Below are 25,502 nucleotides of genomic sequence, written 5' to 3'. Positions count from 1 at the left end.
CCTATCCAGCTCTCTGCTGTGGCCCTGGAGGGCAGTGGAGGATGGCCCAAGTGCTTGGGCCCTGCTTATGCTTCGGCCTGTGCTCCTGGCTCCTGGCTTTGGATTGCCCCAGCTCCAGCTATTGCAGCCATCTGGGGAGTGAACCAGCAGATGGAAGAACTTTCTCTGTGTGTTTGTGTGTGTGTGTGTCTGTAACTCTACCTCTCTAATAAATAAATCTTAAACCAGAAGTCAGTCTCTCAGTCACCATATCCACGTCTAGTACTCAGTAGTCACATGCAACTGTTGTTTACCATGGTGGACAGCACAGATCTACAACATTTCCATCATTACGGAAAAGTTTATAGGACTGTGTTGTTGTGGTAGATTTTGTCTTTTGTATGATATTCACTTCCAGTAGATTGGGCTTTTCCATAAAGCAGTAATATTCTGCTGTGATACCCCAGCGGTTAGAGGTGTCCCAGCTGGCCAGTGGTTATCTATGTGGCCACATGGGGACAGGGAGGCACAATGAGAGGTGAATCCCTACTGCTCAAATCCTACTCCTCCACTTCCTCACTGTGTGACATAAATAACTCCACCATTCTTAACTTCTCTTTCTTATCTTTCAGAATTGTTCTGAGGGGTCAATTATGTAAAGGTCTTACTTTTCAATAAGAGCAACCAACTTTCCACTGGAAACATAAAGACCAGCCTGAGATGTTGCAGACTCTCCCCCACAAGTTATTAGTCACTCATTATGCACTAGCCATGGTATACTGGACGAGTCCTATAGTTGTCTCCCTTGATCTTCCCATCTGTCCTGGCACTGTCCCCTCAGGTGCCTTCTCTGCTCCTACTCTGCATTTTGTACATGATTTACTGACAAGGCAATACTTTACATAATAAAGAGAACTTCCAAAAGTTCATGGAAATTTGGATTAAAAGATGTTACTATGCTGTAAAAGTTTTGAAATCCATGCATAGTTTTTACATAACACACATTTACATCAACTTTTGAAGACCTTGTATTTCAGATGACAATCTGAACTTGGGGAATCATTGCTGAAGAGCTCACTTGGAAGTAATCCTCTTCCTCTTTGAAGAAACAGGTCTGCAAAACTTTTCTCCTCCTCACATCCATTTGTAAATTATAATGTTTTGGCACCTCTAGTTGCTGCATCTAAGTGCAAATGGATTCGGAAGCCAGCAATATATAGTCATGTCTGCCACGGCCAGTCCCACAGCTGGTGCCAGACAGGGCTTGTCCTCCCCTCCCCCAGCAGCAATGGGCTACATGTTATCAAAGATACTCCTGCATACTGTACCTGCCTGTGCATCTAACCAAATTTTGTGTTAGCTAGGATTCTGTTTTACTGTAACCCTACCCTGTGAGTTCTAAGCCTTTCTGTGGCCCACTGGAATATTAATGTAACCTATTTAGAGGTGTTGGTGTGAAAAGTAAGCACGTGGTTATGAATTTTAAATACAGTTGCTACTCAGATAATAGGCAATAGTTTCATAAAATAACAACCAGTGGCCGGCGCCGTGGCTCAATAGGCTAATCCTCCACCTGCGGCACTGGCACACCAGGTTCTAGTCCTGGTCGGGGCGCCAGATTTTGTCCCGGTTGCCCCTCTTCCAGTCCAGCTCTCTGCTGTGGCCCGGGAGTGCAGTGGAGCATGGCCCAAGTGCTTGGGCCCTGCACCCCATGGGAGACCAGGATAAGTACCTGGCTCCAGGCTTCGGATCAGTGCAGTGCACCGGCCGCAGCGCTCTGGCCTCAGAGGCCATGGGAGGGTAAACCAATGGAAAAAAAAAAGACCTTTCTCTCTGTCTCTCTCTCTCACTGTCCACTCTGCCTGTCAAAAAAATAAATAAATAAATAAATAAAATAAAATAACCAATATCTACTTTTTAAAGTCCTATTTCATTTTAGGGGGAACTGTGATTCTCAAAAACATGCTGGTCTGTCCCTATCTGTTTACTTACCAAACTCTAGAGGCCATATTTTTTTCACCATGCTTTATGAATCCAAGTGTTCCTGGCCATCTTTGAAACTTGGGAAGTGAGAGACTGCCTCAGCATCCAGAGTAGAGGCCTTGGAAAAGCTTCCTGAGGCAAATTCCCAAATGCAGCCTTTTAAGGAAGAGCATTTTCAGGACCAGAGCATCCTCAGTGTTGCCACTCACTGAGCTAAGGAAGCCCAGAAGCAGAACTGGCACAGCTGCAGACTTGATTGACTCCTGAAATCATCCTACCTTGAAAAGACCCCTTGGTGCAGGTGGAGGCTAAATAGGGGGAATGGGGACAAAGTCAAATGCATGTCCATTCACCTAATCCAAGTGTTCCTGATGGAGCTGTGAATGCTTAGGGCCTGAAGAATGCACTCTCTGAGATTAGAGAACTACTGAAATTATAACAAAGTTGAAGGAGGGTAGCTTACGTTCATCTTCTTGGAAAGAAATCCTTAGACTTCATTGTGCCCCCAAAGGAAATATTCACTAGCAAGTTGTTTTAACCCTTTTTTTAAAAAAGTTTTATTTTATTTATTTGAAAGACAGAGTTACAGAGATAGATAGAGCCAGAGAGAGAGAGAGGTCTTCCATCTGCTGGTTCACTTCCCAAATGATCACAATGGCCAGAGCTAAGCCGATCCAAAGCCAGGAGCCAGGAGCTTCTTCTGAGTCTCCCACATGGGTTCAAGGACTCAAGGACTTGGGCTTCTATTGCTTTCCCAGGCCATAGCAGAGAGCTGGATCAGAAGTGGAGCAGCCAGGACTTAAACCGGCACCCATATGGGATACCGGCGCTGGAGGCCAGAGCTTTAACTTGCTGAACCATAACGCCAGTCCCACTAGCAAGTTTAAATTAGGATATTTTAAATATTATGTGGCTTTTTCCTTAAAGGTGTAAAATTGATGATTTTCCTTCTTCCTTAGGATAACAGTTCATTAAAAAAGTCTTTCAGGTGATAACTTTAGAATAATTTGAAGATGTGTGATTTTTAAAGATGTATTAATGTGGGTACATAATACCTAAACTAGGTATGTTCTCTGTTAGAACTTGGAGATCCTATTGCAAAGTAATCCTGGCAATAGGATTTACTCGAAAGGAGCTCTTGAGTTATCAATTCAAATCAAGTAACAAAATAAATTAAAATCAGTTATATTCAACAAGGTCAGGGGAGATAGGAATTGAAAGATATGTAAAACAATCCCCAGTACAAGTCAAGGTAAGAAGAAGCATAAGGATATCTGAAAAGACAATAAGAATTCAAACCTGAGGTTAGCAAGGGAAGGATAGAGAAGAAATATTTCCCATGTGAAATGCTGCATCACTGAAGCTTTGGTAGCCTTCTGGGGATGCATATTGGAAGAGATTTCCCTTAACATTTTTCATTGTTTATTAATCCCTCAAAAATTCAGTTCTGTGTCCTCCCCCCTTCATACTAAACATACCTAGCAAGCACCACTTAAGTGTGGATGGATAGAGACGGGTGTATAGGTAGACAAGTGCAGACATCATATTAGAAAGATCAAAGGTGGGGAGGGAGGGAGAAGGAGTAGAAGAAATAGACTGCACAGCATCATAGCCATTGTTTCAGGGGCCAGCCCAGCTCTGAGCCTCGCAAGAGAGCAGTAAGAAGGGAGGTTAGTGAGGTGGGTGTGTCCGTGTGTCAGATGTCCAGGCACAGCACAGCTCTGAATGCTGTGCTCAAGGCCTGCCAAGGCTGAAGTGAAGGGACAGGCTCTAACCTAGAGACTTCAGGGAAGATTCTGCTTCCAAATGCATTCAGGCAATGACAACATTCAGTTCCTTACAGCGATACAACCAATGGCCCTTCATCTTCAAGCCAGCAAATGGCACAGTGATTCCTTATCATAGTTTGAATCTCTCCAAGTTCTGCCACGTCTCTCTGATGCCCTCTTCTGCCTTAAAATTGAGAAATCTTTTCTCTTTCTTTCTCCTCCTTCTCTTTTTCTTCCTTGTCTTCCTTAAATTTTATTTTATTGTGTTAAACTATATACAATATAAAGCTCTTTTTTTTCAAGATTTATTTATTTATTTCAAAGTCAGAGTTACAGAGAGAGAGAGAATCTTCCATCTGCTGTTTCACTCCCCAAATGACTGCAAGGGCTGGGGCTGGGCCAAGCCAAAGCCAAGGGTCAGGAGCTTCCTCCAGATGAGTGCAGGGGCCCAAGTACTTGGGCCATCTTCTGTGCTTTCCTATGTGCATTAGCAGGGAGCTGGATCAGAAGTGGAGCAGCCAGGACTCCAACTAGCTCTCCTATGGGTTGCCAGCATCACATGCGGCAGCTCTACCTTCTACGCCACAACATTGGCCCCCAATTTAAACTTCTTACTTTAAGGCTCATGTGATTACATTAGGTTCACTCAAATTAATCAAAGATAGTCTCACTATTTTGAGATCGCCTATCAATAACCTTAATTACATCTACAAAGTCCCTTTTACCATGAAACATAGCAAATCCATGAGCATGAAATCAAGAGTGGAGATGATGGGAGGCAAAATTCCAACTACCACAATGATTTCCTCCAGATGGGTATGGATGATAGATTCATGAGGACTTGACCTTCACTGGCAGTCATAATTTTAAGGTCATGAAGTTAATTCTGGGAAGAGCAGGTATAGGTTTGGTTCCAGAAAGTCATGTTCAAAACCTGTACCATATGAATCATGCAACTCAGCCTTCATGTCCTCTTTGGCAAAGTGGGGATTGTATGAACACTTAGGATATGGGGTTACTGAAAGCATTAAGAGTTAATACATTTAAAAGGCATAGAACAAGGTTTGGAAAGAGGGTATTTTATACTGCCTCAATAAAGACTGTTCTTACTGAGCATGAAAACCATGGGGGAAGCAGCATGAAATAAACAAGAGAATAGCTTTAAGAGGCACTTAAAGAGATCCTAACTTCATTTAGTCAGATTTGTAACTGAAACCCTACAACATTTTTATTAATTTCCTATTTCTTTTGTAACAAAGTACCACAAACTTAGTGGCTTAAAACAGCACACATTTATTATCTTAGAGTTCTGGGGATTAGAAGTCTGAAATGAATCTTACCAAGCTAAAATCAAGAAGCTCTAGGGGAAAATTGACTTTCTTGCCTCTTCAATCTTCTAGAGGCGCCCATCCTTTGACACCTGGCCTCTTCAAAGCCAACAATTACATAACTCTGATCTCTGCTTCTGTGGTCATGTCTCTTTCTCTGATAATCCTGCTTCCTTCTTTGACTTACAAAGACCCTTGTGGTTATGTTGGGCCCACCCAATTATAATGCAGGATAATCGCATCTCAAGATCATTGACTTAGTCACATGTGCAAAAGTCCTCTTTGCCATTTGAGGTAACACACTCACAGTGCTGTGGACGAAGACCTAGACATCTTGAGGGGCCAGTATTCTGCCTACTACCGAACCTACTACCTAATACATGATTTATGCTTTATCCTAATGCCATTGTTTAAGCTTGGTGTGAAAAGTATGTGAAGTCATGCATCCAGCACATAGCAGCTAAATGAGTTCAGTGTAATATGTGCAGTGGTCTCTGTTTATAGAGAAATGAAATGAAAAGACCATCAATTCTGTGTTTGTAAGATTATTTTTAAAGAATGCTATTCTCAAAGAGTTTGACAACATCTACCTTCAAATCACTATTTCAAGTCAGAGCACTTATAGAATTTGTAATCGTTTATAAACCACAGCTACTCATGTTAGATATTATTAATTTTTGACTGCAATTTACTTTTCAGCTTGTGGATAAATAATGCCTCCTGCCCTAATGTATCCTATCTAAAATGCAGCTATAACCTCAAGACAAGGAAAAACCTCTAAGAAACATAAGGGTTTTTTTGTGTTTTTTTTTTCTGTTTTTTTGTTTTTTTGGTTTTTTTGACAGGCAGAGTGGACAGTAAGAGAGAGAGACAGAGAGAAAGGTCTTCCTTTTTGCCGTTGGTTCACCCTCCAATGGCCGCTGCAGCGTGTGCTGCGGCCGGCGCACTGCGCTGATCCGAAGGCAGGAGCCAGGTACTTATCCTGGTCTCCCATGGGGTGCAGGGCCCAAGCACTTGGGCCATCCTCCACTGCACTCCCTGGCCACAGCAGAGAGCTGGCCTGGAAGAGGGGCAACCAGGACAGAATCCGGTGCCCCGACCGGGACTAGAACCCGGTGTGTCGGCGCCGCAAGGCAGAGGATTAGCCTAGTGAGCCGTGGCGCCGGCCTGGAACATAAGTTTTATTGATCTCTTTCCTTGAAACATAAGCACCCAAAATTTGATCCATCACTTTCCTTTCCATTAAAGTGTGACTTGTCATCTGAGACTGGTACTCCTTTCCTGGGAGACACTATGCCTTCCAATGTCTGTCATGTAGTAACTTACTTAGGGAGCTTCTGAGAGCAGAAGGATCTTGTTTTAGGCCATGTCAACTACATTAGCTGAAGAGTTCTCTTTCCTAATATTTACTTATTTGCTGCTCCTTTTTATTTGAATTGCTTATTATTCCCCTAGCTTTACAGGAAAACTTGAAATCCCTCGCCACTATGTAACAATGCAAGTGCAGACAGTCTCCAGCTTCCTATGGCTTGGCTATCACAGGCTAGGTTCTATTATGTCTCACCTCCAATCCCTCTGATACAGAGGCTGTCAGCACCCACCTTTGGAAGCATGAGCTGAAGTTTGGGTATAGAGCCTGAGACCCTGCCCTCTCTCCCAGTACAGGTTTCCTCTGCTGTAACACCCATCACCCCCACAGATAACTGAGGCTGTAATCTCCTCTGGGGCCTGGGGCAAGGGGAACTGAGCAAGTCTGTTAATGCTCATGCTGCTTGCTGTGCGCTGAGCAATAAACTGTTTGTCCGAGGAAGAAGAGACAGTGTGAAAATGATGCACATTCAATAGAAACTGTACTTCAAAGTTAAACTTTTGGTCTTTTCCCAGACTAATGTTCTGAGGTATAGTGCATGATCCTGGGCAGCAGAAGCAAGGGCAGCTGGCTTTCCCTTGTGGTGTCAGGGGAAAACACACTCTGCTGTGTGCTGTGTGGCTCAGCTATAAAGTTCAGTAGGCTGTACTTTTGGCTTAAGGTATTTGTAATTTACATTGCTGTTATTGAGACATAATCCCATTGTAAGTTCAGGACCATATAAATATTCATTTTTAATGTTTGCAATTAATTACAATCTATATTATATATTACATATATATGTTTTCCCTTGTTGCACAGAATGTAATTTTAATTCAAAAATTTGTGTACACTAATTATATGTCTGGTACCCTGTAAAAGGCTGGGAATACACTATTGAAAAGACATAACTTTTGCCCTAATGAGCTCTCTACTGTTCTGGTGAGGAAGGGCACTGATGGTGAGAATTTTTAAATAGAGAAAAAATATTTAAGGTAGAGAACTGCATGTATTTGGAGACTGAATGACTGAGGTGTCAGGAAAGAGAAGAGTAGAAATGACAATCAAGTAAGGTTTGAAAAAATGAGGGTGTATCATTACTTCCAGATTTGGGTAGCAGCAATAAATATGGAGAGCAGTGGAGGTGTCAGGTTGTTCCAGGATTGAATGGGATGGAAGAGGGAGAGGGATAAAAGAAGACAGCTGAATGTATGATTCTGGAGGTCAGGAAGATGCCAAGATTGAGGAAAGGTGTATGGGAGTCATCACGTGGGAAGCAGGGTTGAGCTTGAGAGTGAATGGGAGCACAGGCTGATTTCCTGGGCTATACAGGCAGGAAAAAAGGAGTAAGCAGTGCTAAAAATCATGAAAATAGCAAGAAATCAGAAAGGCATGGAAGCAAAGTTAATGATTTAAATGAACAGGGAAAGTTTAACAATGTCAATTACCAAAAAATGGTCCAATCAGGCAAGCATTAAACTTGGCAGTTAGGAAGTAACTATTGAATGTGCCAGCAATTTCCCTAAAGTGATGGGGTAAAAATAATTTTGATCATTTTAATAAATGCTTAATATTTGTAATAATAGTCTAGCATTATAATGCAAATTATAGCTACAAATGTATGCAAATATACCAAAGCTATACTATTCATTTTTCAATTATTTGGCATTTAAAGTTTCTACCATTTTCCACCACAATGAATGATTCTGTGAATGTCTTTTTCAATAAAAGGCTAAAACTTTTTTCTGTACTTTTAAATATTATGTGCCATATTTCAATTCAAAGAAAAACACTAGTAAATCTTAATATCTCTAAATAACTTTGAGTATCTTATTATCTCTAAATAATTATTCTAATTATGAGTATTTATTCTACAGAGACTTTATTCATTTACTTAAGCATCAGGGAGACAGAGAGGAGACAAAGAGACAGAAAGAGAAATCTCTTCTGATGGCTCATTCCCCAAATGACTGCAACAGCCAAAAGACTGGGTCTGGCAAGTGCTTGGGCCGCTGCATCTGCATGGGAGACCTGGAAGAAGCTCCTGGCTCCTGGCTTCCGTTCAGGCCAGTTCCAGCCATTGCAGCCATTTGGGGAGTTAACCAGAAAATGGGAGACCTTTCTCTCTGTTTCTCCCTTTCTCTGTAACTCTAGCTCTCAAATAAATAAGTGAATAAGACTGCGCCTGGGCTAAAGCTGGAAGTCAGGAATGCAAAAGTCTCCCACTTGGGTGTCAAGAACTAAATTACTTGAATCATCACCACCACTTCCCAGGGTCTTCGTTAGCAGGAAGCTGGAGTCAGTAGCCAGAGCTGGGAATTGAACCTAGGTCCTCCAGTGTGGGATAAAGACTTCCTAGCTGATAGGCTAAACACACACTCCGTAACAGCTATTTTGCGGAGACATTGTTTTGCTGTTTCCACTGTTTTGATAAGGAGGCATCAAAAATCTCTGGGCTGTTGTCTAACCCATCGTATATACATCTAAAGCAAGCGTTTTCTTTGTACTATGTGAAAGCCTTCAGATGATGCAACATTGTACTATACAATAATTTGTGCATGAGTCATTTTCCTTTCTTTATAATGTAAACAATTTAATTCCTATTAGTAATAGGTTCTTCAGTTTCAAATGACTAATTTTCCACCTATTAGCTATTTTTGTTGACCTCACTTCACTAGAGTTCCTCAATCTAAGTTTAATTTTAGCAATCACAATTCTCTCATCTAATTAACAAAGAAATTGGGCCATTGCCTCAGTGGCCTACATTCAACCTTATTTTGACTGGCTATTTTCTAATAATGTTTCACTCTCTCTTCCACCTCTGTACCTATAATAGTGGTTGCTGTTCCATTGAGTTCCTTCTCTTTCCCCAGTTTTCTTTGCACTCCTTCTTTCACTTTTAGCATTTATTTTCCTTTTCACCTTATTTACTTAGTAACCTATCCAAATCTTTTACTGCTACAAATGTCTCAATAAGCATCCAGTTGCTTATTGAAAAGAAATTCCTGAAAGTAGACAAACTAAGCCAATGGTCATGCAACATGTCAAAGCTTTCTGCACAAGTGATCTCTGGAGGGTGTCTTTTTACCCCAGTGGTATTTGCCAATCTTGATGCCCCCTTTACAGATTCTGATTTATTTTGAATCCAAATCTGCCTCTCTTTTACATGAAATATATCCAATTGTTCTGCCACATGGCAGTTCTTTGAATGTTTAACAAGACCATTATTTACCCCCTAAGTCATCCTGGTACCAGCTTCAACAGACCTAATTTCAGCTTGTTGAATTCTTTATTTAGTAGAGGGTTAAGCATGTAATTATGAAGTAAATTGAATGTCATTGCAAAAATTAAAAGGAAAATAGGAACGGAAAGGAGGAGGAGGGTAGGAGTGAGGGAGGCTAGATTAAAAGTATCATGTTCTTATAACTGTATGTAAGAAATACATGAAATTTGTTCCATTTATATAAATTTTGAACAAATTTAAAATGTCTGATTCGAGCCCCTAGAATCACTTGCATAATTTTTGGAGAGCAATAAGGTGTAGTTTCAAACAATGGAATTTAATGTCAGAAAATGAAGATTTCCATAGCAACTTGCTCTCAACTGTAATTTTAGGTAAATTTCTCTCTAGATTACATTTTCCTTGAAGAATTACAGTGATGATAAGATAAGTTGTATATGTGAACATATTTGTAAATTATAAAACCCTAAACCCATGTTATTGTTTATGATTTACTGGTATTAATTCAAATAAATAAATCTGTTGAACAACAACAAAAGAATAGGACTATAAGCAGGATCCCAAATGAGAAACTGTATCTTGTCCCAAGAAAAGAAACATCCCTCTTTGCTTGTGACATAATTGTGTGAATTCCATTGGGTTTGGACTGGCTTGCACTCAAGGAAGATCTTTGCATATGATCACTCTACATCTTATTAAAGTACAAGCCTGTCAGAAAACTATGTCAACCTCAGACTCAGCTAAAATTTCTGGGACCATTTTTCTTCATGTAAAATGATGTTGATATGTTTGCTTTCCCTGTTACTGTGTGCTTGGGTGGTTTAATGTGCATAGAATATTATATTCATCTTTATTAGGTGTTATTAGATTTTAAAAAAGCAGTAACAAATGATGATAAAATATTGAGGAAGAGATATCTTGTTTCTAATTCACCCACCTAAGGGTGCAATTTGATGAATGTTTTCACTGTCAAAATTGGGGATACTTTATGGGGCAGGCAATGTGGTACAGCAGGTCAAGCCCCATATGGGAGTGCCTGGAATCAAGAGCTGCCTCTGTGTCTGATCCAGCTTCCCCAATAATGCATTTGGGAAGCAGCAGATGATGGCTTAAGTTCGTAGGTCCCTGCCACCCATGTGGGAGACCCAGATGGAGTTCTGGCTTCAGTCTGGCCCACCATGGGCTTTTGTTGGCACTTGGGGAGTGAGCGAGCTGGCTCACTCCGCCACTCACTCACTCTCTCTGTCTCTCTCTCTCTCTCCCCACCGCTTTCAAATAAGTAAAATAAATTTTAAAGCTTAAAATAATTCTACTAGATATTGGAACAAAAGACTCCTCGTTCACTTTAAGATTTAACATTGTCTTACACCAGACAAGGGCTATTTGAGAAAGGAAAATTCTAATACAATTTCTTTCAAGAACTTGGTGCAAAAAATTTTAATAATCATAAGAATGTTAAATGATTAAAAATAATGTAAAATGATATAACCATGTGGCACTGATTTAGTAACAAAAGGTCACATTAGCAAAGATAATCACTATATAAAGATAATTAAAAATTAATCTTAATAGAGAATGGGATGGGAGAGGGAGTAGGAGATGAGATGGTTTGCAAGTGGGAGGGTAGCTATGGGGGGGGGGGGACTGCTATAATCCAAAAGTTGTACCTTTGAAATTTATATTTATTACATAAAAATTTTCTTAAAAAATAAATAAATCAGCTATAACACATAACTCATGGCACTGAGAAATCAAAGGAGAAAACACATATGACTCTCTCAATATACAGAAAAAAGGATATTCCAAATTATTTAACAGCCATTGATGATTTAACAACAACAACAAAAAAGCAGGAATAGAAAAAAATTCCTAAGATGCATCTCTATAGAGCCCATGAGAACCTTATGTCATGTGAAATCACTAAGAAATATTTCCCCAGATCTGCCTTAATCAAAGCAGCCTTTTTTCATGAGTCTTCCTACTTGAAGGAGAGCTTGACCATACAGAAAATCTTAGGTTCCAGGCCGGCATTTTGGTTCTGGACCAGTGTTGTGGTGATGCAGCAAATTAAGCCACCACCTGCAATAGCAGTATCCCATGTGGGCACAGGTTCGAGTCCAGGGTGCTCCACTTCCAATCCCGCTCCCTGCTAATGCTCCTTGGAAAGCAGCAGAAGATGGTCCAAGTCCGTGGATCCCTGCCACACACGGGAAACCTGGATGGCATGTAGCTCAAGCTCCTGGCTTCAGCTCCAGGCATTGTGGCCATCTAGGGAGTGAACCCGAGGATGAGGGATCTCTCTCTCTCTCTCTCTCAACTCTGCCTTTCAAATAAATAAATAAATCTTTAAAAAAAAAAAAGAAATAAAGAAAGAAGATCTTTGCTTCCTGCCCTCTTTCTTTGGTTTCTTCTAGACACTGCTTGAGTGTGTGCTTTGATTAAATGTTTCTACAGGTAAGTCCAATATCAACCTCATTTTCTCTCCCTTAACTGACTTAATCTTTTTTGCTAAACCAAAGGAATATCCCCCAAAATTTGTCTGGAGTAAGTCTTTGAATTGAACATTCTGGATTACTTTTCACTAATACAATACATGCCTTTTTAATAAGTAGCCCCAAGGCTTTTTATTTCAGAAAAGTTTTATTGAATCATACTTTAAGATAATTATTCTGTTCCATTGTTTTGGCTTTCTTCTTCCAAAATTTTGAATGTATATATGTTGGATCACCTTTACCTAACTTGAATATATTTCCTTTTTTCTCCATTCTTTCTTTTTTTTTTCACAAATAGGACTTTTTTATTTATCATCATTAAAGCCTAAATTTTAAGAAGGTTCTTGGACTGGTGGTTCATGTCCATCAGCTCATTGCACCTGTCTCATCTCCAGTGGCTTTTCCATAATTGCTACCATGCAGTGCACCATGAAGCTCCATGGGTTTTCCCAGTTCAAACTTGAGTATCTTCAGCATGTTTACTTTTCTAACGAAGGCAATGTAGAGAAGGAAGTTGATTGGCAAGCCTTTTCTATGTCTTTTCCAATACTGTTTGGAATCACTTTATTGACCACTTCTTTCAAGTCATTTGTTTGCACCTCTCATGTCATGATTTCTATCATCCTCTCTCAGATTTGGCAGACCTGTTGTGCTAAGCGCAGGAAGTCTTTCATATCTGATTGTTGCATTTTTAGTAAAACCAACATGAAACAGATGAAGCAGATAGCCATCAGTAGTCCTGATGTCAGCATGAGCTTCAATCATGGTCTGCCACTTTTTGTCCAAGGAACACATTTTGTCACAGGAAGATCCATGCCTTGGAAGTTAGGTAGTTTTTGCCCTGAACATCCTTAGAATCAGCTTCAGTTTTCTAAATGTAACTTCATTGTTCTGAAGATCAGCAAGACTCATTTCAAAAAGCACGACCTTGAAACTATCAGAGGCTTGATGCAATTTATGTTCCTTGAGTCCTTGTGACTACTGTTTTTCCAATATTTCTTATATTGAACATAGCAGGTAACTTTCACATCATACCAGTCTTTTTTTTTTTTTTTTTTTTTTTTTTTGACAGGCAGAGTGGACAGTGAGAGAGAGACAGAAAGATCTTCCTTTTGCCGTTGGTTCACCCTCCAATGGCCACCGCGACTGGCACGCTGCGGCCAGCGCACTGCGCTGATCTGATGGCAGGAGCCAGGTACTTATCCTGGTCTCCCATGGGGTGCAGGGCCCAAGCACTTGGGCCATCCCCCACTGCACTCCCTGGCCACAGCAGAGAGCTGGCCTGGAAGAGGGGCAACTGGGACAGAATCCGGTGCCCCGACCGGGACTAGAACCCCGTGTGCTGGCACCGCAAGGCGGAGGATTAGCCTAGTGAGCCGCGGCGCCGGCCAATACCAGTCTTTCTTAGAAAGTAGATCATCCACTTTCTTCTGGGCTCCTTTTTGATGCTTTTCATAAGGTGCTTGTTCTTGCCAACCTTCATGGTGGTGCTCAGAGAGCTAAAAGACTATTCTCACATTTTCTTATGAAAGTTTCTTCTATATGCTTCCAGATATTCTCTAATGATTCCTTCTGTCATTTTATGCAATTGCACTATAAACAGTGTTGTGAAACTTTCTACTTTTCATCTCTGAATCATTTATTTGCTTTTTTAATCTTATTTATTCCTTCATTCATCTTCCTTACCTTCATTTCCTGTTTTTGCCTGCCAGCAAGCTAACAGTAACTTCCTGTTGTCTTCCCATTTCTTCCATGAGTTCTTATAATTCTGCTTTGTGATTTTACTTTGTAGCTGAAGTTATTTTATTAATTATTGGTTTATTTTTTATTTATTTTTTAATTTATGTTTAAGGAATACAAATCTCATAAGTACAACTTTAGGAATATAGTGATTCTTCCCACCTACCTGCCCTTCCACCCACACTCTCACTGCCCCTCCTCTTCCCTCTCCCCTTTTAAGTCCACAAACTCCATCAGTATTTAGACAAGGTCACAAGCAAAGTGGAAGTTCTCTCTTCCCTTTAGAGAAGAGTACATCCTTCTTTGATGGCGACTTCTTTCCAATGGGGTCTCACTCATAGAAATCCTTCATGTAGAACACATTTTGCCACAGTGTCTTGGCTTTCCAGGCCTGAAATGCTCTCATGGGCTTTTCAGTCAGACCAGATTCTGAGGTCAGAGTGTTACTTAAAGCGATTGCCATTATATGAGTCTGCTGTATGGACTGCTTCCCATGTTGGAACATTCTCTCCTTTGTAATTATATCTATTATTATTACCAGGCACTTGATCCTATCTATATGATCACTTTAAGACTTAATCCTATCTATATGTTCACTTTAACACTTAATATGATCACTTTAACAATTAAGATGGCATTTTTACTACCAATTTTAATGGGATTTGGAGAACCTTGACAAGTTTTAAAACTTTACCCTTAGAAATAAGCCTGTAGGAATGTATGCATAACTCTACAGCTTTATAGTTACAAACTTCCTCCTCTCTCTCTTATTCCCACTCTTATTTTTTACTGGGATCTATTTTCAATTGACTTTATACGCATATGATTAACTCTGTATTAAGTAAAGAATTCAACAAATAGTATGAAGAAAAAAATGAAAAAACAAAACTGCTCTTTGACAGTCAAGACAAGGGCAGTGTCAATGTACATGATGGAATACTACACAGGATTTGAAAAAAGATGAAATCTGGTCATTTGCGACAAAATGGATGAATCTGGAAAACATCATACTTAGTGAAATAAGCCAATCCCAAAGGGACAAATACCATATTTTCTCTCTGATCTGTGATAACTAATGGAGCACCTAAAACTAAATCTACAGAAGTGAAATTGACACTTCTAGAAGAGATGACCTGACGTTATTTTAAGTAATGATGAAATATAGAGTTACAATTTTTCTTTTTTTAAGATTTATTTCTTATTTATTTGAAAGGCAGAGTTACAGAGAGAAAGGAAGAGATAGAGAGCAGTCTTGCATCCTGTGTTCATTCCCCAAATGGCCCCAACAGCTGGGACTGGGCCAGCCAAAGCCAGCAGCCTGGAACTCCATCTGTGCCTCCCACATGGGTGACAGGGTCCCAAGTATCTGGACCTTCTTTTTCTGCTTTCCCAGTTGCCATTAGTGGAGAGCTGGATTGGAAGTGAAGCAGCCAGGATTAGAACCAGCACTCATATGCAATGCTGACATTGCAGGTGGTAGCTTAACACCCTGCACTACAACACAAGCCCTTGGAGTTATGTTTTTATTATTCTTTGTGACAACATATTTTTCAGGTGAGTTTTCATTATTTACAAGATATTTATGACTGATCCTTTTTATAGTTCTTTTTTGTTTAAAGATTCATTTTATTTTATTTGAAAAGCAAAGTTACAGAGAAAGAAAGAGGAACAGAGAGAGATGCCTCAGTCCATTGGTTCACTCCCCAAATAGCCACAATGGCTGAAGCGGGGCCAATCTGAAGCCAGGAGCTTCTTCCAGGTCTCCCACATGGGTGCAGGGGCCCAAGCACTTGGGCCATCTTCCATTGCTTTCCCAGGCACATTAGCAGGGAGCTGGATCTGAAGTGAAGTAGCCAGGACTTGATTTGGTGCTCATATGGGGTGCTGGCACTATAGGTGGTGGCTTTACATACTATACCACAGCACCAGCCCCTTTTTTTCATATTTCTTACAGTTTATGTTTGTGTATTACTTTTATGTTAAACCTGCTTGAATGAGTTGAGTTTTCTTAGAAAAATCACAAGATTCCTGGGGCCGGCGCCATGGCAACTTGGTTAATCCTCCGCCTGTGGCGCCAGCATCCCATATGAGTGCCAGGTTCTAGTTCCGGTTGCTCCTCTTCCAGTCCAGTTCTCTGTTGTGGCCTGGGAAGACAGTGGAGGATGGCCCAAGTGCTTGGGCCCTACACCCACATGGGAGACCAGGAGGAAGCACCTGGCTCCTGGCTTCGGATTGGCATAGTTCTAGCCTTAGCGGCCATTTTGGGGGGTGAACCAACGGAAGGAAGATCTTTCTGTTTCTCTCTCTCTCTCTCTCACTGTCTAACTCTGTCAAATAATAAAAAAAAATTAAAAAAAGAAAATCACAAGATTCCTATGGCGTCTTGGAGGTTATTAAGGGTTTCCTTGGCTGCTGTACAGTTACATTCTGTTATTTACAGTACGATGTGTCTGTGCACACAGCCTTTACTCTCAGAAACAGACCTACTTCTGGTCCTCCTCAGTGGCTTCATGGTTCACTTCACTGGCCAGCACTCACATGGGGCACGAATGATACAGTCACTTTCAGGAATACTTTTAAATATTTTTCTGGCCCTTAATGTGATACACTATTCATCCTCCATCACTGTCTTGATCCAAGTCTTGTCTTTGTTATTTTATACTTTCTTACCTACGAGGCAGGGACACAGAAGGAGAAAGCTTCCACCCACTGCTTCACTCCCTGAATACCTACAACAAGCCAGGGTCACAGCCGGGAGCAGGAACACAATCTAGATCTCCCACAAGAACCCAGTTACTTGAGCCACCATTGCTGCCTTCTCCCAAGAGCCTAAACTGGCAGGAAGTTAGGAGCCAGAACTGGGACTCAAACCCAGGTACTCTGATGTGGGACGCAGGCATCTTAACCACTGGGCCAAACATGCACCTCAATCGCAGCTTTTCCACAGCCCTTTCCTTCACCTCAACCCCAGTTTCCCAAAGCCCTTTCCTCTTAATGTAGGACCTCGCTCTGGGGAGTGAGCATTCGGTGGCTGTTTCTGAGTTCTGCTGTATCTCGATTCCGTCGTACCTCCCATTTACCTACCATTTTAGCATGACTCCCCTCCTTGGCTTTCCACCTGACTCAAAACTTCGGCCTTCGTGGATTTTCTGAAAGTTTTGCTGAAAATGTAATTTGTGGGCACTTCTTTTCATTTTGTTGTATTGTTGTTTTTGTTGTTTGGAATGGCTTCCAGGAAAAGTGAGAAAATTCAGTTCCTGTGAAAAACAGTCCTGGTAACATTTAGAAATATTTCCTCCTTTTTTTATGAAGCTAATTTTGCATAAGGAAGCTCAATGTGTGTGTTTACCTGTCAACCAAGTTAATATTCAAAAATAAAAATAAAGCACAGTCAACTTAGCATACTTGTTAGTAAACTCAAATGCTTCCTTTAGGGCTAAGAGAGCTGCATTCAACAGCCTGTTTTAGAATGATGCTGAGTTGCAAAGTTAAGCCCATCAAAATATTATATACAGAACATATCTCTTTGAAGATTTGTAAGTTTTGTCCATCTTCGGTCTTTTGCTGCTACTGTTTTATTAACAATCTTTAAGATTATTCACATTGATGCTGTGTCCTACCAAAAGTTGTTGGAGTTATAATTTAAGTAGAAAAAAAATCAAGATTGATGTTTTTAGGTGCCCCCTCTATTTTAACAGAAAAATATCTTCATTGGGAAAATTAAATTATTAATCTAGTAGGTCTTACAATATTTGAATTCAATATACTACATGCTGATTTTGTAGGCAAAATGTGTTTTTGAGTAATAACGGTTCTTCATGCTGTAATGACACCATAGTCACATTGGCCAGGGAAGATATAGAATGATCATATCTATAAACAAGAACATCAGTATTGACATCATATATAGAACATACGCTTAAAATTATTTTTCTAGTAATAGTTATACTCTCATTAACCTCTCACCACAGCCCACAATTTAAGAACTCTGTCAATAATTCATTTTTAAAAATATCCATTAAATGTGTACTATTGAAGTAGGCACTTAGCTGCATGTTTAATATGCCAGCATATTATGCATGTTTAGATGCTCATATCTGATGTTGGAGTACCAGGGCTTGATATACAGCTCTGCTCTTGACTCCAGTTTTCTACTAGTGGAAACTCTGGTAGGCAACAGTGTTGGCTTAACTAATTGGATTCTTTGTACCCATATGGGAGACCAGGATTGAGTTCCTGGCTCTGGCATGGCCCAGCCCCAATTGTTGCAGACATTTGGGAACTGGTGAACCAGGACATGAGAGCTCTTTCTCTCTCTGTATCTCTGTCTCTCTGCCTCTTTGCCTCTCAAATAAATAGAAATCTTTAAAGTTATGTGTTATTGCTATGCCCTGTATAGAGGGAAAAAATGCAGTGATGATCAGAAACAGAAATGATTTTTGACTCTCAAGCTGCCTGTTGTCCAGTGATGAGATAAAAATTTATTCAATCCAATCACAGGGTGAATGTAAATTTACTCCCATAGTAAAGGCTACTGTTGAATTATTCTGGGATGTCTTCCCTGGTTCTCTAGCAGTGAACTCTCTGTAATCCCAGCTGTCTCTTTCCTTATTGGAAGGAACTGTGGCTGAATTCAGCTTCCCACAGGATTCAGGATCCCATGGACTCTAGGGCATGTACAATTGGTAGTTTTATGCACTCTCCTAGACATCTGGTACCTAAGATCACACCCTTGAGTCCCTGAACCCAAATGTTTAGTCCCTGCTTTCTCTCATGCAGCACACCCCTCACACTTGCCTTAGTGGAAAGGTGACCAACAGGGAGCCAAGTCTCTCTAAGGTGAACTTAACTAAGAATTAGCTCAACCCAAGCAAGTCTTATCAGAGATGCTAAAGGTATGGTGACCCATATGCATGCTGAAGTGTCTCTTCATAATCAAATGCCATTTCCTAGTGATCACGTTGCTCAATAGCTACAAAGGAGATGCTATCACATAGACTTGAAGTTCAGTGAAGGATGCCTGAGGAAGTAATAATGGGGATGAGATCGGAGGGAGGGGCCAGTATAAATTAGATGATGAGTCCAGGGAATCTTGTCTTGAGAAGAGGGATGAGCAAAGGCAGAAACAAACAAAAGGATAGGATTTGAGCCTGGCATGGCCAAGGGACCGTGATGGTACAGGTGAATCTAGATGGAAATGCAGGACCCGGTCATTCACAGCCCTGGAGATGGTTTGAAAATTTGAATCTTGAGATCCGTGGTGGGGGGTGGTGGTGTGAGGAGTGGGGAAGACTCATATCAACTTTGCCTTCTGATGGAGTGAAAAAACAAGTACAATGGATGGCCGGCGCCTCGGCTCACTAGGCTAATCCTCCGCCTGCGGCGCCGGCAGCCTGGGTTCTAGTCCCAGTTGGGGCACTGGATTCTGTCCCGGTTGCCCCTCTTCCAGTCCAGCTCTCTGCTATGGCCCGGGAGTGCAGTGGAGGATGGCCCAAGTGCTTGGGCCCTGCACCCGCATGGAAGACCAGGAGAAGCACCTGGCTCCTGGCTTTGGATCAGCATGGTGCACCGGCTGCAGCGGCCATTTTGGGGGTGAACCAATGGAAAAGGAAGACCTATCTCTGTCTCTCTCTTGCTCACTGTCTAACTCTGCCTGTCAAAAAAAAAAAAAAAAAAAAAAAAAAAAAGGCAGTACAATGGAAGAAGAGAACCAGGGAGATGACAGACAAATTCAGTATTCCATGTGAAAGAAAACAGTGACTGAGACTAGGATAGTGACAATGACAGTGAGGCAGGTGGAGAGTTTCCAGCAATTCCAAACCTACAGGACTTGGTGATGTGGAGGGAGATGGAAGTTTCCAGAAGGGTGCCTATGTTTCTGATTTGCACTACAAACAGTGGTGCCATACACTGAAGTCTGGAACTCCAGAAGAGCCCAGTGTGATACTATGAGGCTGGTGGAGATGGGGACACAGTGAGTTTGACTTTGAAGATGCCAACTATGCAGTGCTTTGCTAAGTGGGGTTCATATGGGAGCAAATGTAAATTTAGAAGTCATCCGCATAGAAAGGATTTTCCTGGAGCTCAAATTTCTCTTCACTCTGCTTCTCCTTCTACCCTTTCCAATGTGAAAATCATTTCCTTTGATAGAGAAAATAGTAGGAAAATAAAAGTTTTAGAGTTTGATATTTGGTCCTCCTCTCTCCCCACAACTGCTCCTCCTCCCCTTCCTCCTCCTTCGTCATCATCTGTTCACATTACACCATCTGGACCAAACCTCGGAATTTTCCTTGTTCTTCTCTTTGTTCTAACTCACGTCTTTGAAAAGGCCTTTTATTTCTTTACTGTTTTTGTTTTTGTTCCTTAATAAATCTACAAACTTTGTTTCATTCTGGACTTTAACCCTCTTGTTGCAATTTTTATAGATGCTCAACTCTTTCTTTCACTATATTCTTTAAATGTGAACTCATCAGTCATGTTTAAAACAAGTTTCTTTAATTTGAACACTTCAGAGCTCTCCTTGAACAGTTGCTTTTCTTTTACAGGCTTTCATCTTTTATTATCTGGATCACTTGATATTGTATCGTTGCAACTGTGTTCTGTGATCATATCTTCTCTCTTGAATCATCTATCCTTTCATGTTCTTTAATCAAAACCAACTCTCCCTGTTCTTATTCCCTTCCTCTTCCTTCTTCATCCACTTTATCTCCTTATCCTTTTCCTATCTATCCTCCTCCTCTTCGTCATCCTCTTGCTCTCCCCATCTCTGATTTTTGGGAGCTTTCCTGATCAAAAATGAGCCACAAAAAATCACTACCCTCAAATGGCCTTTGGGTATGTCTACAGCCTTCTAATTCTCTAAAGTTTCCCACAGTTGGGCCATTCTTTCTCATCCCTTTCCTTTCTCATCTTCCTTTCACATAATTAACTATTATTAATTTAATTATATGATTATATTCATTAAATATGTTAATGAAATAATTCATATAACTGTGAACATTATGTTATAATATTTGTGTGACAGATTCATTTTATTAGCATCTTTATTGAAATGTCATTTACACAGCATAAAATTCTCCTGAAGTATACACTTTTATGGCTTTGGTGTAGCTATAGAATTGTGCAACCATTATCAAAATCTAAGATTTTAAGAATATTTTCATCATTCCAGTAGAAAACCCTGTGCCCATTAGCAATCACTTCTCATTTATCCTCATCCCAAGCCCAGAGCAACCACCAAGCTACCTACCTGTTCTGGAAATTTCATTTAAATGGAAACACAATATGTGATCTGTGACTGGCTTCTTTCAATTAGCATCCTGTTTTTCAAAATTCATCTGTGTCATAGCATGCACCAACACTTTGTTTTTCAATACCAGATGGTATTTTATGATATGGATAGTCTGCCTTTTTTTTTTAATCCATTCATTAGTTGATGGACATAAGATTTGTTTTCACTTTGGGGTTAGTGTGAATAATGGTACTCTGAGCATGTGTGCCCAAATTTTGTGTGGACATTTGTTTTCATTTCTTTGGGTGTATGTCTGAGAATGTAATTGCTGAGTGAAATGATAACACTGCACTCAACAATTTGAAGTGAATCATTGAATTATGCCTCTTCTTTATCATTTCTCATTAAAAGCAGTCATGCTTTGATCAAGTCAGGAGAGGCGAGTTTTGGGGTTTGGTTTCACATAGCAACAGAATCGAGTGAGTTGGAAAAAATCTCTGCTCTAAACTAAAATTGCTTTGCTTTGTCATGTTGTCCTTGTCTATTGATAACCTAGAACTGGTCCTGCTATTGTAACTGCAGATTTCTCTTGATAAAGCTGGATTTTAATAAATGCTTCCTGCTCAAATTTTATGAAGTAAAACACCTGGGAGAGGAGACTGCAATAGCTCCTTTGCCCTGTTGAGAAATCAGACACATTCTGGCGGGGCTGCTTTTCTATGGGAGTAAATATTTTGAAAATTGAAAACTGTTTGCCTAGAGGTTTCTAAAATATGTTTAGTTCTTTTGAAGAAAATAAACGAATTCTTAAGGGATATAACAGTTTTTTCTTAAAAGGAAAAAAATCTTGATGTCCAGAAGACAGATATCGATTGATATTTTACTCCTAGATGCCTTGAGTCCTTCTGTTTATTAGCTGTCTGCATGTTGTGTCCAGTTTGTGTGTATACACATCTGTTTTCAAAATTGTGTGCCACACACCTGTCCTCCCATCACTAGTCGAACAATCCAGCCTTCTCTTCTCGCAAATTGCAGGGATTGCTCCCCCATACAAACTTCTCCTTGACAGAGTACACATTCCCTTCAGATGTGTTGTGAGGTGAATTAGGAGCCCAGGGAGCCACTGAGAGAATGAAAAAGAGCCATGTAGTTTTGCTGGGACACTGAATATACAGGACCCTGTGACTATCTTGCTATGCAAAATTGCACAGGCTTAAAAATCTGCACTAAGTATTCATTTGTGTGTTATTTTTCAGTTCTGAGATTTGATTTCATTAAGTATCTTCCTATGAATGAAAATTTGAAATTGCAAGTCTACAGTTGTGAGCCATGGCCACACACCCTCCCCCACGCCCAGGTCCTGTGTTTACCTCCTTACTCACCCACTTTGCTTCAGCAAATCATAGAGAGAAGCTTAGTGCTCTCAGCTGCACTATTCCAAATCAAAGCTGAGATGAATAATGAACTTAATTTTCCATAAAGACATTCTGTTTGGCATTTCAGCTAATAAGGTAAGCTTATACCAATTCTGGGCTATGGAAAGGAAAAGAAATAGTCCTTTTGTGCTTTGTTTCTGTGCAAATTCATAATTTTTGTCTTAACATGCTAGAGTTAATTTCATGTGTCTTGATGTTTGTGAATCTGGAATGAACAATTTTGCAAAGAGTACCCCCAGTGCACCCTTTTCCTTTGATGAGGTTGCTTATGGAACCAGAGGGGTTTGGGGAAAAATCCAGTTTTGTGGTATGAATGACATCTGTGTGATAATATTTGTACCATCTATAGTACAGGGTGAATTTAGTTAAACAGCAGAATATTCAGATGCAGTCAAGACAGAGTAAATTATTTAAGCACTGATTGTTGAAGATGTTTGGCATATAGAATATAAGTTGATATTGAATTTGCTCTCAAAAAAGCAGAGTACATACATCGTGTTGGTTTCTGAATCATTTCGTTTCTAAGTACATGCTATTCTAAAGAGGGTAGCAATCTTCAATTGCTAAAATTATTCCACAGTTTCAGTTTAGGTGGGTTTTATTTTGTAAAATTGTGTTTTAAAAATAGCAGCATACTAGTAATGTGAATTTTTGTTATTACTTTCTCGATTCTAGCGCAGCTGCAATGATTTCTGTTCACGTGGAAAATGTACTTGTCCGATAAGTTCATAGAATTAGAAATCATCAGCTCTCTCTGAGACTTTGATTGCTAACTTGGCTACTGTCTCTCAGAAAAACAAGAAGTGATGAGACAGTTACTAAGGTGGCTTTGCTTTCTATGACACTGCTTCTTGGTGTTTAACACAGGAATTTCAATTTTAGTCAGATCATAGCACAAATACCTGAAACTAATAAAGGCTTAGCAAGATGGAGAAATTACAATCTTTTATTTTCTCTAAGAATCACAAAAATGAAAAATATAATTAAGATATGGGTTTTTCAGGCACTCTGGGCTCACTGGCATGTCACCTGAAAATCAGAGACTCTATTCTCTCAAAGTAGGTGACCTCAAAAGATATTGCAGAAGGTTTATTCAAAAACAGCCAAAATATGTGGGAAAAATTTTTTGGAGAAGTAGAAAAGAAATGTTCTTCCTATTCCTACTCTTATCTTTGCATTCTGTTTTTATGCCTGGGAGATGAGCTGTTCACACCAGGTGCTTTTGTTTCTTGAAATTCTTTAAACATTACAATCAAACTTTATAGACACAAAGGAACTTTTATTTTCTCCCCTTAAATTGTTCACTATGTCTGTTTTTCCTAGAAGTAAAAATGGTGAACTAAGATTTGGAGCATGAGTATTTAGCTACCAATAATTATTTAATTTCACTTAAAATTTCATCTGTGGTCCACCTAAAAATTTTAGACATTTCTCTTAGAATGCCCATAATTTAGTAAGCCTATGAGAAGTAGGAATCTGGGATTTTCAACTATCAAAGTAATTTTTAAGAACAACAAGATAGATGTGGTTCATACTTCAAAATTTTAAAATATGCTCAATTTCATGGCTATTCTGTAGAGCTACATGGAAAGCTCCACTGTGGTGGGTTGGCTAGATTTGAAAGGTGTTTTTTTTTGTTTGTTTTTTTGTTTTTTGGTTTTTTTTTCTGTTTAACTCTCACACTTCATCTCTCCAAATCATCCATTTTTACTTTCTTCATTCTGGTATTTCCCCCATTTCCCTATTCCCCATTACCACTAATCAAGAATCCTTAGATTGCTCCGTGTTTTAAAACTGGCAGCAACAAACCCTTCTAACCACCAAGCTGTTGTCTTTTATTTCCTGCAATTTGTACAATAAGAAGACTTCTATATACCATCAAGACTTTTAACCCACAATTGTCACCTGACACCAAAGTGATGAAAATGTGAAGGTGTTTGGTCAGCATCTTTTGCGTGTTCTTCATTCTGTAGTGGTCAACTTGTGCATGCTTCGGGATGAGGTCCAAAGTTGTTAGTTCTTTAAATTATTTTTAGCGATGCCAAATGCAATGTGTGTGTAATTTACAGACTCACACACTAACTCTCTGTTAATTAATGGAGAAAATCTAGAGAAAGCAACAGTACCTCCTTCCCTATGTACACACACATAGAGAGAGAGAGACCACAGAGCAGCCACCAACTGAGGACAGTGGTGACTGGTACAGCAGTGCTGTTACAGATGGCCTACCATCGTCAAAAGTTCTTGGCACTATGGATGGCACAGAGGACTGACAGAAGGCAGCAAACAGATTTGTTCCCAGATACTAGTGAAGCCCATTCTTGAGGACAATCAGAATTAACTGGAGTAGGAACAAAAATGAGAGAGGACTGAAATATCAGTGGACTTGGTTATTATCATTAACTTGACCTCATTTATGCTAACAAGCTGGGAGACCCAACGATATCTGGGTTACAAAAATAAAGCCGTTACTCAAAGCCTAACATGCTGAAAACTGTACTCAGTTGCCCAGGTTACCCAGGAGCTGCCTTACCTGTGTTTCCCACGCTGTAAATGGCACCACTCTACCCGTTATTTTCAATCCAGAAACATAGAGGATGACCCTGATATGGCCTCTACCTCACCCTCACATCACATCTCTAAGGCACACTCATGAAAGTTGGTTGAATGAATGAATGAATGGAGAGACCATCAAGTCCTATACATCTTATTTTTATGCACCTCTGTCCATTCCCGCTCCACTATCCCAGTTAAATCTCTCTCATCTCTCACTAGGTTTTTGTAAATACCTCATAATTGGTATTCCACCTCTAGTTTCTCTTCAGTCTGTCTATTCTGCACATTATAGCTCAAATGATCTTTCTCAGTTGGAAATGGAATCACTATATCTGCTGCTTTAAAATCCCTCAATGGTTGCTCTTTATCCTCAGGATAAAGTCCTAATTCCTTAACATG

General features: G+C 40.1%; 1 protein-coding gene across 27 annotated transcripts in view; it reads left to right on the top strand.

Moving 5' to 3' along the window:
* DLGAP1 (DLG associated protein 1) overlaps positions 1-25,502 on the top strand; it is a 1,071,624-nt gene that overhangs the window by 683,306 nt on the left and 362,816 nt on the right. Inside the window, exon 1 of one of the 27 annotated variants that reach the window (XM_008261110.3) lies at positions 21,883-22,622. The exons of the other annotated variants lie outside the window; for them this stretch is intronic. Coding sequence (XP_008259332.1) covers positions 22,572-22,622 — 51 coding nt within the window. The 5' untranslated portion in view covers positions 21,883-22,571. Of the gene's footprint in view, positions 1-21,882; positions 22,623-25,502 lie in introns of those variants that run through there. 27 annotated transcript variants of the gene reach the window in all.

Source organism: Oryctolagus cuniculus, chromosome 10 (genome assembly GCF_964237555.1).
Source record: "Oryctolagus cuniculus chromosome 10, mOryCun1.1, whole genome shotgun sequence".
In the NCBI taxonomy this organism is placed as follows: domain Eukaryota; kingdom Metazoa; phylum Chordata; class Mammalia; order Lagomorpha; family Leporidae; genus Oryctolagus; species Oryctolagus cuniculus.
Note: the sequence above shows the minus strand (reverse complement) of the source record. Positions and strands in the feature narration are given on the sequence as shown.